At 40.2% G+C, this 20,554-nt stretch overlaps 1 protein-coding gene across 2 annotated transcripts in view; it reads right to left on the bottom strand.

Moving 5' to 3' along the window:
* Positions 1–12,214: 12,214 nt before the first annotated feature.
* hoga1 (4-hydroxy-2-oxoglutarate aldolase 1) overlaps positions 12,215–20,554 on the bottom strand; it is a 106,814-nt gene continuing 98,474 nt past the window's right edge. For both annotated transcript variants that reach the window (XM_048253269.1, XM_048253270.1), the window contains one exon: positions 12,215–12,729. In XM_048253269.1, the coding sequence (XP_048109226.1) occupies positions 12,580–12,729 (150 nt within the window). In that variant the 3' untranslated portion in view covers positions 12,215–12,579. The remainder of the gene's footprint in view (positions 12,730–20,554) is intronic.

Genomic DNA, 20,554 nt, shown 5'->3' with positions numbered 1-20,554 from the left:
CTCCTAAAAATAATGGGCGTGTCACTCCTAACTTCCTCACTAAGACCTATTCATAAACAGGTTTTTTGTGGCATTTTACGTTGCGATGTTTTGAAATGCACAGCCTATGCGCAACAGGAGCTTCCAATCGCGAGGGAACAATTTTGCATTCATAAAAGGGATGCAATAACGCCACCCAAACACAACCAAAACTACTCATTGTTAACATCCCAAATACCTCACTTCCTGTTGGGCGTGCCTAATGCATTGTACGTACGAAAGTTGTTCATCTTGGGGAGATACACACATCTACCAAATTTGGTGTGTCTTCCTGAAAGTATGTGCCAACCACGAGATCGGTCACCTAAGGGGGCGCTAGCGAGGCCCTGGGCCACGCCCGGGGTCAAGCTCTTGTACCTAACTGCAATGCGTGACACCTGACGTGTGTGCCAAATTTCAAGAGTTTTCGACCATGTTAACCACCTCAAAAACAGGAAACCGTCTAGGAGGAGTATGTTCAAATTGATCATGTGAAATCAGCATAATTGCCATTCTTTCTGTTGCCAGTTGGTGGCGTTATGCCAAACATGCATTATGGGCATGTGAATATTATCATTAACATGGTCTTTAATGACCTGTGAAATTTAAAATATTTCAAGCCATGCATGGTGAATTATGACACATTTATTGTTTGTGTGAAACGGTATTAAAATTAACAATTTCGCCATTTTGTCAAATTACAACATATCAAAAAAAGGCTTCACAATTTAGAATCAGGAACATCTCTGCGTCATGTATACCAACTTTGACATGAATCGGATCAACCGTCTAGGAGGAGTACGTTAAAATTGATCATGTCCACAACGCACAAATTCTCAATTACCTCACTTCCTGTGGGCGTGGCTAATGGCATGTTAATACAAAAGTTGTTTGTTTTTGGGAGTTACATACACCCCCCAAATTTGGTGTGTGTATCTAAAACTATATGCCAACCACAAGTCACAGTGACATAAGGGGGCGCCAGCGAGTCTCTGGGCCATACCCGGGGCCAAGCTTTTTTACCTAGCTGCTTTGTGTGACACCTGATGTGTGTGCCAAATTTCAAGACTTTTCGATTATGTTAACCACCTCAAAATATTTGCCAACCACGGGATCAGTCACCTAAAGGGGCTTAGCGAAGTCCCTGGGCCACGCCCGGGTCAAGCTCTTGTACCTGACTGCGATGCGTGACACCTGACGTGTGTGCCAAATTTCAAGAGTTTTCAACCATGTTAACCACCTCAAAAACAGGAAAGCAAAAAAGTGGAATAACAATAATAAATATAGCCGCAAGCGGCAATGGCGTGTCCCAAGCACCTGCGGGGCGCAACCCGTGACATGTCGGAATCCAATAAAGCACCGACGTGGTGCGTTTGTGAAATGTACATATTTGATGCGTGTTCTATATGTTTTTGTATTTTATTTTCTGGCACATTTACTTGCTTGGCCAGGTGGGGGCGCAATGCCAGGCAGGCCCATTGGGTGTCATCATCATCATAATATGTATTAACCTGAGAAATTTCAGACCATTCATTTTAAGCAAAGAACATTTCTGATGCACTTTTTGGCCAGATGGTGGCGCTATATTAGGCATTTGAATTACACATGTGAATATCATCACAATAATGATATCCAATATTCTGCAAAGTTTCAGATCAACCAATATAGGCATTACCAATTTCTGGCACATTTTCCTGCTTGGCCAGGTGGTGGCGCTATGACAGGCAAGCCCATAGGGTGTCTGGATATCATTATAATTATAATATCTATTAACCTGAGAAGTTTCAGATCTGACATTCAAAGCATAGAGCATTTCTGGCATATTTCCTGTTTGGCCAGGTGGTGGCGCTATGCCAGGCAGGCCCATTGGGTGTCTGAATATCATCATAATCATAATATCTAGTAACCTGAGAAGTTTCAGACCATTCATTCAATGCACTGTGACTTCATGACACATTTCCTGTTTATGTGGTGAGATATTAAAATCATGACATATTTCAACATATCAAAAATCCCTTCCCAATTTAACATCAGCAACATCTTGGCATCATATTTGCCAAATTTCAAATGAATCTGACAAACCGTCTAGGAGGAGTATGTTAAAATTGATCATGTGACATCAGTGTAATTGCCATTCTTTCTGTTGCCAGGTGGTGGCGCTATGCCAAATATGCATTATGGGCATGTCAATATCATCACTCCCATGGTATTCAAAGACCTGTGAAATTTAAAAATTTCAAGCCATGCATGGTGAATTAAGACACATTTATTGTTTATGTGGAAGGGTATTAAAATTCAGAGTTTTGCCATTTCGTCAAATTACAACATATCAAAAAAAGCTTCACAATTTAGAATCAGAAGCATATTGGCATCATGTATACCAACTTTCACATGAATCGGATCAACCGTCTAGGAGGAGTACGTTAAAATTGATCATGTCCACAATGCACAAAATCCCAATTACCTCACTTCCTGTGGGCGTGGCTAATGGCATGTTAATACAAAAGTTGTTTGTTTTTGGGAGTTACATACACCCACCAAATTTGGTGTGTGTATCTAAAACTATATGCCAACCACAAGTCACAGTGACATAAGGGGGCGCTATGGAGTTCCTGGGCAACGCCTGGTGCCAAGCTTTAATCACTGTCTATTCACTGTACCACTTGATGTGTGTGCCAAACTTCATGTGTTTTCACCCACCTCTTTTTGGCATCACAATTTATCACATTTTAGTCCGCACAAAATCCCAAATACCTCACTTCCTGTTGGGTTGGCTAATGCATTGTACATACGAAAGTTTTTCATCTTGGGGAGATACACACACCTACCAAATTTGGTGTGTCTAGCTGAAAGTATGTGCCAACCACTGGATCAATCACCTAAGGGGGTGCTACTGAGTCCCTGGGCCACGCCCGGGGCCAAGCCTTTATGCCTGTGTAGCCAGTGTGATACCAGATGTGTGTGGCAAATTCCAAGACTTTTCATCCATGTTAACCACCTCAAAAATAGCAAAAAGGTGAACAAATAATAATAATAATAATCCTTTCAAAAGGATGCTCGGGCCCTAATAAGAATACGTAGAATCACTATGGCAGGGGTCTCAAACACCCGGCCCGCAGGCCAAATCCGGCCCGCGTCCTGCCCAATTCCGGCCCGCGACGTATGACAAAATAATAATGTAATCCGGCCCTTGAGGCTATTAATTGCGACAAACAACGATACTGATTAAAATAGACGATAGATCCAGGTACGGTGACAAATCTCATGTGTAGGCCTACTCTGCTCCAATATGTGCAAGACATTCAGAGCTTGATTCAAACCAAAATGCGCTGCGCCAAAGTTTTCAGGAAATACTTGTATTACACGAAAACACAAAAGGCGTGCATTTGTAATGGCCCGAAGCGATGCAGGCCATAGTGTTGCAGAAATTGAAGCAGAAATTAAGCAGAAATAGGCCTACACCAAATGTTGAAAAACGTTCACATGTGATGAAGTCTTAGGTAAGCTATGTTATTCACCTATTCTAATTCTGAAGGAGAATATCCTTTTGGAGATTATTATCGATCGTCTATGACAGTGATGGTCAAGGTGCGTCTGTGAATGGAGGTGCGTGTAGCCTATACAACGGTGTCCACTAAGCATACCATGCTTGTTTCGACCCTCTGCCCAACATAGCTTGGAGGTTGCAGTGGTAATCGTGATGATAGTGTCCGTAATGGATGTGGTACAGACAGCAGGGCTAGTAGAAATAGGGCTCTAAAGAACTACAAAGTCACCCATAATATGATCACGAACTTCTGGGTACTGCAGATTACCCGCGATAGGAACTGTTTGACCAGAATACTTTTATTGTAGGCCTATATTGTAGTAATCTATTACTAAACCACAACATCTTAGGTGTTGGTATACATCTTTTGTGTTTTCCTGTTAATTTGTTATGTGGGTAATATGAAAAAAGGAAAGTAAACCTGCTTAAATATGTTCATCCAGTATTTACTAAAAGGTGCATAATTTGAGGTGCTTGCCATCCATTGACAAATGAGATGGGTAAATTTACCCCCTTTATAAACTTTTGTTTTACTCAAAGATTTTTACATTTACAGTAGGACTTTATCTCTGACCACTTTCAAGCCATGGCCTTTTGAAATTTTGATATAAAAATCCAGTGGTGTTGCTTTCTTAACCCTGATGCCTAGTTTGCCAGGTAGAGGAAATATTTTTATTTGGTGTGAAACACACACACCTGTTTTTATGTTTTTCATTTATTTTATAATTTGTATTAATATTTATTTTATCATTATTTTATTCATAAGCTAAGGTTGCTAGCACAGGTGTCTAAAACTAGATAAAAACACTTGCACTTTCTGTTTGCAGTTTTGTGTGGTATTTGAAAAAAAGAACATTGCATTTTCAGAAATAGCCGGCCCTCCAATCAGATGACGTTGGCAGAATTGGCCCCCAGCTCATTTGAGTTTGAGACCCCTGCACTATGGGTTGCCTCGCAGCTTCGCTGCTTGGCCCCCAATAAATATAGCTGCAAGGAGCAATGTGGGGGCCAAGCAGTTAGCAGGAGTTGTCATGGCAACCCAATGTTGTTACATTATACACACACCCAATTAACCCCCCCGTCCAACACACATATACACGGATAAACCTCCTCAGCCACACACCCCAATAGCCCCCCACACATACGCATACCTCAATCATCACCAAATTTATTGTGTGTCCTCAGGTTGTAGTCACGAGTCCACTTGCCAAGTTTGGTGTCGATACGAGAAAGTGTTAATAATTATAGTGCCTCTAGTGGTCAAAGGTCACTAAATGAATTGAGCGTCTTCAGGATGTGGTACCGAGTCCATGTACCAAGTTCGGTGTCGATACGAGAAAGTGTTGCAAATTATACCACCCCTAGTGGTCAAAGGTTGCTAAATTTTTTGTGTGTCCTTAGGATAAGGTCCCAAGTCCATATACTAAGTTTGGTTTCAATATGTGAAAGCATTGCTGAAATATGAGGCCACTTCCTGTGATAATAGCGCCACCTATAGGTCAAAAAGTCATCAAATTTATTGAGCCTCCTCCTAATTGGGTCCTGAGACCCTGTACTTAGTTTGGTGTTGATACGCGAAAGCCTTGCTGAGATCACCGCCAAACTTGATTGGTCATGACGGGTGATGGGTTTTGAATATGGCTCCAAAAAGCAATGCATTTGTGAGTCATGGTCTGAAGATCATCTGTGTCAAGTTTGTGAAAATCCGACAAACTTTGTGAACTTTGATGCCTTTTAAGTGTTTTTGATGACATCCAATATGGCGGAAGATCCAACATGGCGGAAATTGACGTCATGGGGTGCATCGAGTTCGGTCTCATCCAAGGATTCCAAATATACCTTAATGTTCAAAATGTGGTTATGCGGTAAGTGCATAGATGTAATACAACATTTTAAATGTTGGTGGCTAGAGCACTCCAGGTGCAGACATCAAACTTTCTGAAATTAAACATATGCCTGTAACGAATCAATGTGCCAAATTTCTCAACTTTTACTGTATGGTTCAATGGCAAATGGCGTTTAGTTATAATAATAATAAGAAGAAGAATCATTAGAATCACTATGGGTTGCCTCGCAGCTTAAACTGCTTGGCCCCAATAAGAAGAACATTAGAATCACTATGGGTTGCCTCTTCAGCTTCGCTGTGGCCCCCAATAATAAGAATACATTAGAATCACTATGGGTTGCCTCGCAGCTTAAGCTGCTTGGCTAATAATAATAATAATAATAATAATAATAATAAATATAGCTGCAAGCAGCAATGTGGGGCCAAGCAGTTGAGCAGGAGTTGTCATGGCAACCCAATGTTGTTACATTATACACACACCCAATTAACCCCCCATCCCACACACACACATATACACAGATAAACCTCCTCTCCCACACACCCCAATAGCCCCCCACACATGCATGCCTCAAACATCACCAAATGTATTGTCCCTCAGGTTGTAGTCACAAGTCCACATACCAAGTTTGGTGTCGTCTGAGAAAGTGTTGATTATTATAGTGCCTCTAGTGGTCAAATGTCACTAAATATATTGAGCGTCTTCAGGATGTGGTCCCCGTCCTTGTACCAAGTTTGGTGTCGATCACGAAAAGTGTAAGTAAATTATAGCACCCTAGTGGTCAAAGGTCACAAAATTGATTGTGCATCCTCAGGATGTTGTCACAAGTCCACATACCAAGTTTGGTGTCTATACGAGAAAGTGTTGATAATTATAGCACCCCTAGTGGTCAAAAGTCACCAAATTTATTGTGCATCCTCAGGTTGTAGTCACGAGTCCACATACCAAGTTTGGTGTTGATACGAGAAAGTTTTGCAAATTATAGCACCCCTACTGGTCAAAGGTTGCTAAAATTATTGTCTGTCCTCAGGATGAGGTCCCAAGTCCATATACTAAGTTTGGTTTCAATATGTGAAAGCATTGCTGAAATATGAGCCCACTTCTTGTGATTATAGCGCCACCTATAGGTCAAAAGTCATCAAATGTATTGAGCCTCCTTCAAGGATACAAGGAAGTTTATTGTCACATGCATATAGTTACTGGAAGTAAGAAATGCAGTGAAATTATGTCTGGTGTCAGCCTATTTGTGCATTAATGGGGGGATGACAGGGGAGATGGGATAGTGTGCTGTGTATGTGGGGAGAGGGCAGTGTGCAATATGTGTGTTGGAGAAGCTTCCTCATGAGACAATGTGCTGTGTATTGGGGCAGTGTGCTGTAAGTATGTTGGGGATGTGTGTTGGAGAAGCTTCCTGATGAAATAATGTGCTGTGTATGTAGGGGGCAGGGACTTACTATTGCAAGCAGAGTACTGTATGTAATGTATGTGAGTGATGACAGTGAAGATGTGTGTGTGGGGAGGGGAGGAGTGGACTGTGACTGTGTGTGTGTGTGTGTGTGTGTGTGGTAGGTGGGTAGGTGGGGGCAGTGTGCTGTAAGTATGTAGAGGATGTGTGTTGGAGAAGATCCTGAAGACAATGTGCTGTGTATGTGGGGGCGGGGGGGAAGTGTGCAGCAAGTATGTAGAGGAGTGCTGTATGTATGTGAAGTGATGACAGTGATGATGTAAGTGTGTGTGTTGGGGATGGGGGTGGGGGGTGGGGGGGCAGAAAGGCTAGGCAATCAAGGACATGGGTAGATGGAGGAGAAATCAAAAATAATAAATAAAAAGTGTGCAAAAGTTGGAGAAAGTCAGATATGTGTGTGTGTGTGTGTGTGTGTTTTGACGTGTGATGAAATAAGAAAATAAATAAAAGGTCTGTAGCATAGGGAGAGGGATGTAAAAGTGCTAAAAGTCTTGTAGGTGTGTGTGGGTGTGTGTGTGTGTGGGGGGGGTCATGAGTGCTGAGGAGTGAATGAGTGCAAAGTCAGTATAGTGTGAGTTCAGAGTTCGGATGGCCTGGGGATAAAAACTTCTCCTGAGTCTCTCAGTTCTGGCTTTGTGACTACATAGGCGTCTTCTTGATTTCAGCGGTAGGAATAATCCATTGTTAGGATGAGAAGAGTCCTTCAGAATCTTTTGGGCTCTTAGGAGTACTCTTCTGGAATAGATATCTTGTAGAGCAGGGAGTTGAGTTCTTATAGTACGTTCAGCTGAGCGCACTACTCTCTGCAGAGTACTACAATCTCTAACTGTGGAGTTCCCATACCAGGTGATGATGCTACCAGTTAGAACACTCTCAACCGCTGAAGTGTAGAAGGCCTTCATGATGGATGTAGAAACTTTGAATTTCCTTAGCTGACGAAGGAAGTAGAGTCGTCGTTGTCTGGACTTCTTCAGAACATATTGAGTGTTAACAGTCCATGTTAAGTCTTCAGTAATGTGGACACCAAGGTATTTAAAACTTGTGACTCTCTCTACAGGTTGCCCGCTGATCATTAGTGGGGTGTAACTGTAGTTCTGCTGCTGCCTTCTGTAATCCACTACCATTTCCTTGGTTTTATTGATATTCAGTGTCAAGCTGTTAGATTGACACCACTGTTCCACCTCATCAACCTGATCCAAGTAGAACTGTTCATTGTTGTTACTAATCAGGCCCAAGATCACTGTGTCATCTGCAAACTTGATGATGGAGGTATGACTACTGTTGGCTTTGCAGTCATGTGTGTAGATGTTGTACAGCAGTGGACTCAAAACACAGCCTTGGGGAGCACCAGTGCTGATGGTTAATGAGTCAGATGTCAGACCCCCCACTCTAACCACTTGTGAACGGTTGGGTTCTAATTGGGTCCTGAGCCCATGTACTGAGTTTGGTGTTGATACGCGAAAGCCTTGCTGAGATCACTTCACTTCCTGTTTGGCGGCTTCGCCACCAAACTTGATTGGTCGTCACAGGCAACCGGTTTTGAATATGTCTCCAAAAAGCAAGGCGTTTATGAGTCATGGTCTGACGATCATCTGCGTCAAGTTTCGTGAAAATCAGAGAAACTTTGTGACCTTTGATGCCTTTTAAATGTTTTTGGTGAAATACAATATGGCGGTCGAATCAATTATGTTGACGTCACATGTTGGCATGTGGCGGCCTAAGGACCTCTCAAGGTATTAACAGATGGAGATGCCGTCCTTCGGATGAGATGTTAAACTGAGGTCCTGACTCACTGTGGTCATTAAAGATCCCATGGCACTTATCGCAAAGAGTAGGGGATTCCCCGATGTCCTGGCTAAATTTTCAATCTGGCCCCCTAATCATCCTCCACTGTAATTGGCTCATTCACTCCCTCACTCTCCACCTCAATCTAGTGTGTGGTGAGCGTTCTGCCGCACAATGGCTGCCATGCATCACCCAGGTGGGTGCTAGTTAGTGAGGTCCCCCTTTCCATGTGAAGCACTTTGAGTGTTGAGAAAAGCGCTATATAAATGTAACGTGTTTTTGTTGCTGGAAGATTCAATAAAAATTGCCTTTGCCAGGCATTTTCAATAAACAGCATGAAAGTAAACTATCAATAAAAGCTTGCTGGCATGGGTTTTCCCAGTACCAAGTTTAAATGGCTGGAAAACAATATATATGTGGCCCACCAAGTCGATGTAAAATACGTATCATATTTGAAAGTTGCCGTTTATACTATAATCTGATCAGTCATTATCACTTCACATTCACACGATATTTGCTGATTCCCACTTTGTTCTGTTTTCTGATGAACCATCCGAAAGATACCACATGAAGCACCTGAGAACTTGAGGACAGTTTGGAAGACGGGATCCAGTGATAATCGAGTCATCCTGAACAAGGCCACTGCCCAAACCAAATATCCAAGATGATTGTCTTGTAGACAGAGTACATTTTGATGACTGTGGATTGGCATTAGGCTATTAATACACTCTCCACTAAAAGCCATGTTGCAAGAAATTTCATGTAATCCTGTGTGATACAACTACTACTCTACACTAAACAAAACATTCCCACGCATATAGCCTATATCTGATTTGGAATTATGAGATTTTTATAACACCATAGCAGTGAAAATAAAAGATTAATGACAAGTGTTACAATACACATTAAGGTGTTTTTCATCAAATAACATATTATTCAAAATAGAAAAAAATACTTTTTTCTGAGAAAAATCACCAAAATATGTATGACAACATAAAGAAACCCAATGTTTATCCAGTGAGCTGTGTGCTTTATGCCCTTAATATAGTTATTATTCAAATAACTACTGGCTAACAAATTGATAATAGTGAAATAATGTGAAATATACCCCCATAGTCCCCCATATTGCCAGGCGATTTCCTGAATTTGGCAACAATTTCGACCATTCATAAAGGTTAATGGTGGGCCACCTAAATATTATCCAATTTACTTCAAAATTTACCAGGAATGTTTTTTTGCTCATTGGAACATAATAAGCATAGGGACAGATTAATTTGCATATGTCAAGGCGGATGATGCACCATAATGACTATATATATATAGCCTAAAGTGTCCGACATATAATTTCGATAATGCGTGCGTGCATGTCAGTCAATCGTAACAGTCTGCATAATCTCTGCAGCCCACCTTATTCAACTACCACATAGAAGACGTCCCAGTTTTGAGTTGCGTGTCCCGAGTCCCAACAAAAGCCTGTCGGGACGCTAAAATGTCCCGGTTTACACCAACCACTGTTAAAGTTTGGTCTTATTATAGCCCGATCAAACCCATGTATGATGACTATAGCCTAAAGCGTCCAACATATAATTTCGATAATGCGTGCGAGCATGTCAGTCAATCGTAACAGTCTGCATAATCTTTGCAGCCCACCTTACAGTGTATCTCTGTAAACATTATTGCAATGCCTCATCATATATGCCTCGTTTTAACGGTTAGGACAATGCAGAAGAGAAAGTCATCATTCTCAAAATAACCTATGGCTGTGAGTTTTGTTTTCAAATATTTTAATGCATGTCTGGATAACGGGTGAGGAATGTTCAGGAGACAGACTAGCGTAAAATCCTCAAATTATGGCTGGGGTCTTTTATTTATGCTGCGCAAACATTGGTAGTTCGCTCCATCGTTCTTGGATTTGGTGTTTCTAGAAAAAGAAGTTCGAACTCTCAATCGCAAACAAGGACGCAAAGTTTGGTCGTTTGAACTACTGCCCCTGGGCAATCGCACTTGTGTCATTCCTTGGTAGTTCCAGTTGGTGTCCGGAGCGCCTAACCAAAAATCACAACCGCCTAACTAAAAATTACGAAGTGGATGTTTATCTTGTAACTTAATGATTGATCTATCCTGTAGCTTAATTTTGAACTTGGCTCATTCTTGCTATTTATGTTAATTCGAGTATTGCCTTGCTTTTGATAGGCTAGTAATTATAATCTTCACAGACTCTTTAAATCAGCACAGTGATAAATGGTGTAGTAGCTAAAGCAAGTGACTTGTTATCCCAGTGTTGTAGGTTCGATTTTCTTACGATGTGAGATTGTCCTCTTGCTTCTCGCTACCTGCAGGTGAACTAGTGTGACACGTAGATTCAATTGTTTTTGACTGATGTCTTGGTCTCTCGATGTAGAGTAACTAAAATGTATGGTCAAAACCTATTGTTGTGTCTCGTAGGCCTACGCTTACTCAGAGGTGAAAAGAAGAAATAGGATGCGAACTCCGGCTGAGTGCGCAGTGCACCGACGCGCTGCTGTTAAGCCACGAGACAGTTGATAAAGTATGCGATACCCAGAAATTCGTCCAGGCTATGTATTTTTTTTGTAATGACTGTATTATGCTAATAATGATATTGGTCGGCTTAAGTTAACTGTTTTATATGCTTGCAATAGGTTTAGGTTTTGGCTGATGGCAATGACAATGCCAGCATTAATCATTCGGTTTAGATTAGAAAAATGTGGACATAGGCCGTGACAGAAAATTTCTAGGGGGTGGGGTATTACACGTTGCCACTATTTCCACCAACGATATGCATCACTGCATCATCAACAACGTTGTTGGAACTACGGTGTTCGAACGTCGGAGGTGGCGAATTGCGACACAGGTATGATGCTTTCTGGAAACAGGTGTAACAATGTCGTTGTTTGGTCGCAAGTTGCGTCGTACCATGGTGGTTGAGCAATGTCGTTGCTAGAAACGACCCCCTGGGCTGGAATACCTGTTCACAGGTGCCAGTAGTTGGTCGACTCCATGCAACACAGATATGAAGCAATTCTCAGAAACAATAAATGCAACTAGATATTAGTGTAGTGATTCAAAGTAAAGCAAAATCTTGACACATTTTTCAGTTTATACAGTAAATGTTTGAGTTTGTAAAGGAAAATGCAAACACTGCTATTTTTTTAACAGCCTAACATTCCTTTTTTCACTTTCTGGTGTAACAGGTATAACAAAAACTTGATCAATTTTGGTCATGTTTTACTTTGAAATTGAATGTGCAGTGTTCCCAATGCAATGATATTATGGAATTAACAGCTATTCTAAGAATTTTGAGCTTTATTCAATTTTTGAAAACACACTGCTATTATTCTGCACATAACTGTAAGTCTATACTATAAGTCGCAGGACCAGCCAAACTATGAAAAAAAAGTGTGACTTATTGTCTGGAAAAATAAGGTAAGTGCTCACATAAAAAGGTAAGGATGACAGTCTGTAACCTGGAAAGTAGCCTAGGCCTACTGACTTTTTTGTGTTTTATCGAGCTGAATGATGAGGCAGAGAGACCAGTTTTTCAGAAGATTTTTAAAGAGCTTAGATAATCAGTTTGCTGCTTGGTCACACTTGACATGTAAACATGGTCACAATGACTGTGTTTATATAGACCTGAGTATCCCAGTAATTAGGCTTATGCTGGTTTTGATCATATTCAGGATATGATGGTATTTACATGGACATTGGTTATTATTATCCCTGTGTACATGATAAATACTAGCATCCAGGTGACTGGTTACTGGTTACTGATTACTGCGTTCTCATCAAAGATTCTAGAGCATTTTGCTCTATTATCTTTGGTTATAATATCTATCTACCTATCTTGCATAAAGCACCCTAGAATCTTTGTCAGCAACTGAAACCGGAATATATCTGTCTAGTCACAGCCAACCATTGGAGGAGAAATCCACATGGAGTTGTTGCAACTCTGTTTGCGAGAGTGGTTGCAAAGGTGAACGGGTTGCACCACCATGGAAACCAAACCATTCCATTGCTTGCTTAAGGGCTGCCACTCCATACTTTCTGGTCACCTTAACAGAGAGACAGAAAGAGATATCATTATTTATAACTAAAAAAACAGACCCTATTTCCAGAAAAATGCAAAAAAAAAATATATATATAATGGCGTCCTTTTCGAATTATAAGGTTCTATCTGACATTTTTGTCAAAATTGAGTTATTGACATATCCTTATTCTGTGACAACTTCATAAGGTGAGGTGTTTCTTGAAGTTGCATGTATTTTTGGACATTATATCTAAAGAGGCTTGTTCCACTTATCAATAGAAGAGGAAGAGGCAGCTGACTGTTGATGAGCTTGTGCTCACAATGCTGAAGACCATGATAGGCCAGTAAATCTAGCACAAAAAGACAAAAACAGAAATTTGCAACAGAAATGACTCATAGTTTTTATTGGTCCTAATACCCTCCTGAATCATATACTAAAAGTCTTCCGCCGTAGATGGAGTGGAACATATTTTTTTTCAAGATTAAAGGCTAAAGTTGTGCCCAACACAACAAGTCAATTGAGGAGAATAGGGGAAATTTTTCAATTAATAGCTATCACTATGAAACTTCTCCAGTTGATTAGTGACACCATACCAAAGAAAAATGCATTACAAGTTTTTGAGATTTTATGTTTATATATGCAAATTAGGCATTTATTCATAAAATGTACCATAATTTGCATATATTACAAAACACACAATCTGAAATTTGGATGCAGCCAGATTAAAAATGTATTGTTTCATTCTTGACACATTAGCAAAAAGACTAAATTAAAGAAGGGACTGTGACTATGTTTCTCCATCATCCCATATAAAATACTATCACCATCAGTTTCCAGCAAATTCCTTGGTTAATCCGCTTCGTTGCTGTGGTTGTTTATGATCCGATCAGCAACATAACTCTACAAACCGCGAAAACCGGAAAAGAACACAATTTTTTGATTAACGTGACCAAAAGCAGGAACAAAACCAATTTCACTTGTTCCGGAGTGAAAGCGCTATTTTCAATTTTAGATAACCGGTTAATAACGGTATTAATCATTCTGATTACCTTTGTTTGAATATTATTCAAAAGTCCATAGGCCTGGTCACCGACTGACTACGCCAACACTTAAACTGAGAAAAATGGCTTCAAAGTTTTCTTTCTGGCCAGGCAACTGTGTTGTATGTACAGTAGTAGTGATGCTTCCATGTAATACCTTTTTTGAATGGAAATTTATAGAAAAGAAAAAACACCATTGATATGACCTTTGACCCCAAAAATGTAGATACTGCACTCTGCCTTTGTATTACTGTGAGCAACTAAAACACTAATACAAAGGCAAAGTGCGGTAACTACAATTTCAATATGTGCATCCAGCTTTGGTTTTGTATTTATTTTACACTTTTAATGTTTTAATTGTTTTTTTTCTTCTGTTTTTGGATGTTCATAGTTGATAGTGCTGGAATAATCCTTTAATCCTTAAAGTTACCTTTAAAAAAAAATGGCTTTTGTTGCAAACTCCTACAAGATTCACGAAAATCACTGTAGCATAATATTTATATTTTATTAGAAAAAAATCACGTTTGAAGTAAAACTTCATGTTTTGCATGAGAAGCTGTGTGGGAAGCATGTGAGGGACTGCATGATTGCGTTTGTCAGGACTCATTGTCCCACCTTCTCTGGTAGCCTACCGTGACAAAACTGACCATCTGAAAAGCACTGTTGTCTTCATAAAGCTAATTAAAATGAATATAGTAGCACAGCATTTATTTGTTGAAGAAAGTGACCCTCAAGATAAAACATTTGGGGGAACTTCTCTGTCCAAAATCACGTAGCACTAGACTGTCATGTCATATGACCGAATATGAATATGAATAGTCACCTGACTTTGACGTCAAAAAAAGGCCAATATTGATGGTTGATTTGCATTCGTTGAAGTTAATTGGCTATCAATATTGACCAACACAATATTTTACTTCAAACCACGTGATCTTACGTGAGAAATCAGAATGATTTGACACATCTCAACTTCACTTGATGCGGCTACCATCAGGCTATGTAGGCCTAGTTTAGTTCGCCTGAGAGTGTTGTGTGTAACTCGTTAAGTAACGCGTTACAATAACGTCACTATTTTTGGGGGTTAAAAGTAGTGTAACGCGCTACTAATGAAAATTTGGTAAAGAAACGTAGTTCCTTTTTCAATTCGGTGCAACGTTACTTTTCCCAGTAACAGATTTGACAGCGACACTGCTTTCTCAGCTGCGCACTTGCGCAATAGCCACAAGCTCCACACGGTACGTGACAGAGGCTGGTAGCATGAAGGGCAATCATGGCCAGAAGCCAATGCTAACTTTTGAGGGATTGAGGTATTCCCATTACTTTGAACTCGTTGAAACTAAGGGGAGGAATGCGAGTGTAAGGTGAAGGCCTACACTGTGCCAAGCCTCATACTATTGTGGAGGAACTGATTGTCCCTGCTGCTATGGACATGGCTGAGAAAATGTTGGGGGAAAAGGCTAAACATACTTTCCAGAATATGCCTTCATCAGACAATACCGTGTCCCGATGGATCAGTGATATGTCAGCAGACGTTTTGAGACAGTTGCTATGTTGCATACATGCCAGTGAATTCTATGCATTACAGCTTGATGAGTCAACAGATGTAGCGGGCCTGACTCAGTTGTTGGTGTACGTCAGGTACATATATGGAGGGTCAATCCATGAGGACATCCTCTTTTGCAAACCCTTACCGACGAGGACAACGGGGCAGGACATTTTTGGACTCATAGACAATTTCATACGATCACACGCAATAACCTGGACTAAATGTGTTGGTATATGCACAGATGGTGCCAAAGCAATGACGGGGAGGCACAGCGGAGTGGTCACCCGTGTGCAAGCAGTGGCTCCAGATGCCACTTGGGTCCACTGTAGCGTACATAGGGAAGCACTTGCTGCCAAAGGAATGTCAGACAGCCTGGCACAGGTGTTGGACGACACAGTAAAGATGGTTAACTTTATCAAATCAAGACCCCTAAACTCGCACATTTTTTCCACCTTATGCAGTGAGATGGGCAGTGATCATTTGACACTTTTGCTCCACACTGAAGTGCGATGGTTGTCCAGAGGGAAAGTTTTAGCACACTTTTTTTGAACTGAAAGACGAGCTGAAACTGTTTTCCATCGACAATCCTTTTCACTTGTCAGATAGGTTGCATGACGATGAGTGGCTCACAAGACTGGCCTATTTGGGAGATATCTTCGGTCGTCTAAATGAGCTCAGTCTCGGGCTGCAAGGCCGCTCTGTGACAATATTCATTGTGCGAGACAAGATGGAGGCCACGATTAAAAAGCTGAACTTGTGGTCTGACTGTGTCAAAGACAACGACATTGGCGCATTCCCATCACTGCAGGATTTTCTGTGTGATGTGACATACGGAAACACCTTGGCGATTTGGCAGTGCAATTACGCAAATACTTCCCCGAAACAGACGACCACGACACATGGATTCGAAATCCTTTTTCGTCACCCAACACATGCCAGCTTCCTATGTTCGAGAGAGAGAGCCTCATTGAAATATCCACGAATGGGTCAGTCAGAATGGAGTTTGGTCAGAAGACACTGACAGATTTCTGGCTAAGTTTGCGGGCAGAGTATCCGGACCTGGCAAACCGAGCGATTAAGACGTTGATGCCATTTGCGACAACGTATTTATGTGAGACTGGATTCTCAGCTCTGGTCTGCCTTAAGACCAAGTATAGGTACAGACTGTTAGTGGAAAATGATCTAAGATTGAAACTGTCGCCAATTCGGCCTAACATCGCTGCATTATGTAAGAACATCCAGGCACATCCCTCACATTGATTAAACTGGTGATGTGAGTGGAGAATTGGTACTGTAGGCATATTTTGTGTGGTTTACTACAAAACAATTTAGTTTAACTATTGTTAATGTGTTCTCTTTTTATTATTATTTTACAGAGAAGTTAAGAAAACAATGTTATCATATGTGAAAAGCAATAGGCCTACTCCAGTATGTGAAAAGTTAACAATAGCTTTAATGAGATGTTGGATATGTGTTGTATTGTGTGTGAGATTAGGCGCAGATCTGTTTAAAATAGCTTAATTATATTCAGCACATTTGTATCATAAGTTGACTTTTGATGAGATTTATATCATATGTTTTATATCTTATGTTTATCATATGATTCTAGTTACTATTCTCAACAAAATTGATAAAAATAAATATTAATTAAAAAAAAAACTTGTTAACAATTGGTGGTGTTGGGGGTACTCCGAAAGATCTATAATGTCTCAGGGGGTACATGCCTGTTAAAAGTTTGGGAACCACTGGTATATAGCATCTGGCCCGCACAGGAGTATGACACCGTCAAACTATAACCTCCTTAATTGTAAACAGTACACATCTAACACTTTTCTTGTTCATTGGTGGTTGTTTTGGCGCTGTTTCGAGTTTGCATTGAAAACAGAATGAAATGTAGGCCTACTTGCAAACAATGCAAGATAGGCCTATGCTGACTGCATTAGTGCTGAAAGTATTCTCAAACTTTATCAATTAATTGTTAATAGGCTTAACTTCTATTCAAGTCATATTTCTGGGACTTTCTGGGATAATTATTTCTTTTTTTTATTCACTCATTCAAATGTACAAAGACAGCAGAGTTCACACAGTTCTCACCAGGTGAGTGAAAGTTAGAATGGTGGTCATTTCAGGTGCTTTTCCAGCACTTAAACTCTCATAGTTTGAGAACTTTAAATTATTTGTAGGATATTGCTTGTTCACAACTTGAACTGTGTATGCAAAGACGCAGAGTTCAGAATGCACACATTTTGAATAAAATATACTTTTGGGAATTTTTCAAGTCTTTTTATTAGTAGTATTTAATTTGAGCTATTTCCATGTTGAACTACATTTTATACTGATATGGCATGATGGTAATATAAAATAAACTGAGCTATTAGATTGCAATAGCCTATGATTAAATGTAATGGATTAATATTCAACTAAGGTAAACTGCTGATGTTCATAGCACTAAGCTATTTACGGTTACTGACATACTCCGAGTCTCTGGCCGGCATAGTGAGCTGGCCCTCTGAAGAAAAAGTTTGCTGTTACTGCTATAAAATAAACCCTTATGTATTTTGTGTTCACCTAATATGCATAAGATGTATCGAGGCTATGTTTCTTAGGGCTTTAGTGGTGGTGTTGAAGCCTATAATAGCCCAATGTTTTCTTGTCAAGTGCTTTGTGACAAAAGAAATATGTAGGCCTACACATTTAGATATTGGGTTCTGCCCAAAGTCTAGCAACATAAAATAACGTAAAAGTAACGAGTAACGTAAAAAGTTACTTTCCATAGAGGGCAACTAGGTAAAGTAAAGGGTTGCTGTTTTAAGAAGTCAGCTATTGCTAGTAGAAAGTCCATCACCTCACAAGAAAATGACTAGACGCCAGAATATAAAATAGCTATTGAAATGATGACATTGAGAATTGGATCAACAACGGACTATTGGATAATTGGATTATGACAGCGTTTCCAGAGCAGATAGTGTTCAATGGAGTAGGTAAGGTGATGGTTTATTAATACTGTAATTTTGCGAGGCTAAGTGTTATCTTACTGTCTTCTTTACCATCATCTGGACATTTCAGTTTTAATGCAAGTTTGACCATCATCTTGCCTCTTGATTGTGCCATAGTGTAGGCTAGGTGTTTGTGTAATGATGGTTTCTGGCTTGGTTGTATGGATTGCTGGAAGCTATCTATCGGACTCTAGTAGAACTACCAAGGTAGAGCGCAGTAAGTGTCGCGTGGAAGCCAGGTAAACACAGTAAATGTACTTGCTATGTTCTGCCTTGGTAATAGATTGGATTTTGTAGTTACTGCAATTTTGACATAGTATTTTCTCTGAAACGGGACACAGTTGAGCCAGGAAACTTTGACACAAAACAAAGGATGTGTTTCTAAGTCCATTTCCAGTCTTAACTCAATTTTGAACAAATATGTAGTTACTGTTAATCTTAGTTACTGTTAATCTTATATTACTATGTTTACATGTTTCTCTTATATTGTCCATATTTAATGCTGGTCTCTTATATTGTCCATATTTAATGCTGCTCTCTAGACTTTATCCCTGCACTGTTGCACTTATTTGCACTACCACCATGACACACACCTTACCACTACATACTAAAACACAGGGTCAGTCCCTGCCCTATCACTGCAAGCGCCTCATGCTTATACATCCTTAGTACATTCATGTGGATCCTTGATTTAGTATATTTTACTGTCCTTATTAGTCATGTGGATTTGTTATTTTATCTTCCTGTTTATGTTGTAGTGTATGTTGTGTTAAGCTACTGGGACCTTGAATTTCCCCATGGGGATCAATAAACTATCTATCTATCTATCTATCTACCCATCATATCTATCTATCTATCTATCTATCTATCTATCTACTGCTATTTGCCTTTATGGCAGCACTGACTTTACCTGTACACATGTGTCTCAGTGATTGGCTCCTGGCAGAAGAAAAGGGTGAAGAAAAAGGGCAGAGTATGTTGGAAGATCATTTTGATGTGGTAACCTGCAGGTGTACGTTTGCTCTCACGAACCCTGAAGAGTTGGATTTCGGAATTTATTTTGACTGACCAGCCAGTTGAATTCTGACCCAGATTGGCTTTAAGTCAATAATCTTAAGTGGTCTCGACCATAGTTTACACACACAGTAGAAAAAGGGAAGACTCCCACAGTTGTAAACAACTAGGGACCTCAGGTAAGAGATCACTCCCTCCAGAATTTTGTGGGTCTTTTCCGAATGTTGCGGCCTAAAATTACTGATTTGACAATTCCAATGGAAGTTGCTGTGTTTTTAGGCATTTGTTGTAATGAAATTGTGGGAGCAAGTGAAAATTGAAAAACTAGTTTGTGACTTTTTTTTCCTTTTGAATTTATTTTTGTATTGAATTTGGAAAGGAACTTGGAACTAAGGACAGAGATATTGAATTTGGAACTAAGAACAGAGATACCAAAATCATACTGATCTGGGTAAAAAAGTGAAAGAAATGGTTTAGCTGGTGGTAATTCACAGAAGACTGTTAAGAACACTTACCAACTGTCCCCCTACCAGCTCCTCCAACCCAGTATCGCAAGGATTCGTTGTATTGTCACGTTTGGTTAATCTATTATTCGTGCTGGGGTTGGAGGACCTGGTAGGGGGACAGTTGGTAAGTGTTCTTAACAGTCTTCTGTAATAAACTCTGGGTTCGCTAAGTAGGTTGTTGGTGCTTCGTTTTATGTGTAGGGACCCTGAGCAAGCTACTGACGAGGTTTGGTATGCTATTTGCTATTTAGGAAGCGTTTCGCTCATGGCCCTTAGCTAATCCACAGTTTGCGATTTGGGGCTATAGTGTATACATGCAAGCTCTGTTGTAGTTGATCAATGAAAAATACGGACTCCACGGCTAATTTCATGTGTTTTCAAGCAGAAAAACACCCTGGGGTAAATTTTCGCTGGAGTTACACTTTAATGGTCTAACATTCTTAACACCTTTTATTTGTTGACATTAAACCTGGAGATGAATGAATAGGTTTATCCAACTGCTATTCCCACAGTTCACTCTCATTGAGTTTTTTTTCTCTCTTCTCATTTCCTGAAGGATAGTTTGATCTGAAGCAAGGCGGAGGCGAAGGGCCTGAATTAATTTTGCGGGGCCCTGCAAGTGTATTATGAGCGTAGAGTCAGTCAGGCTCTGGTGTCTGCAGAAGTGAATGTGGTAACACCTGGCTCAACATTTTGCACAAGGGACTGTTGTGTTAGAAGACATTTACGGGAAACTATGATGATTGG

The sequence above is a fragment of the Alosa alosa genome, chromosome 9 (assembly GCF_017589495.1).
Source record: "Alosa alosa isolate M-15738 ecotype Scorff River chromosome 9, AALO_Geno_1.1, whole genome shotgun sequence".
NCBI lineage: Eukaryota > Metazoa > Chordata > Actinopteri > Clupeiformes > Clupeidae > Alosa > Alosa alosa.
This window is presented reverse-complemented; position numbering and strand designations above follow the sequence as displayed.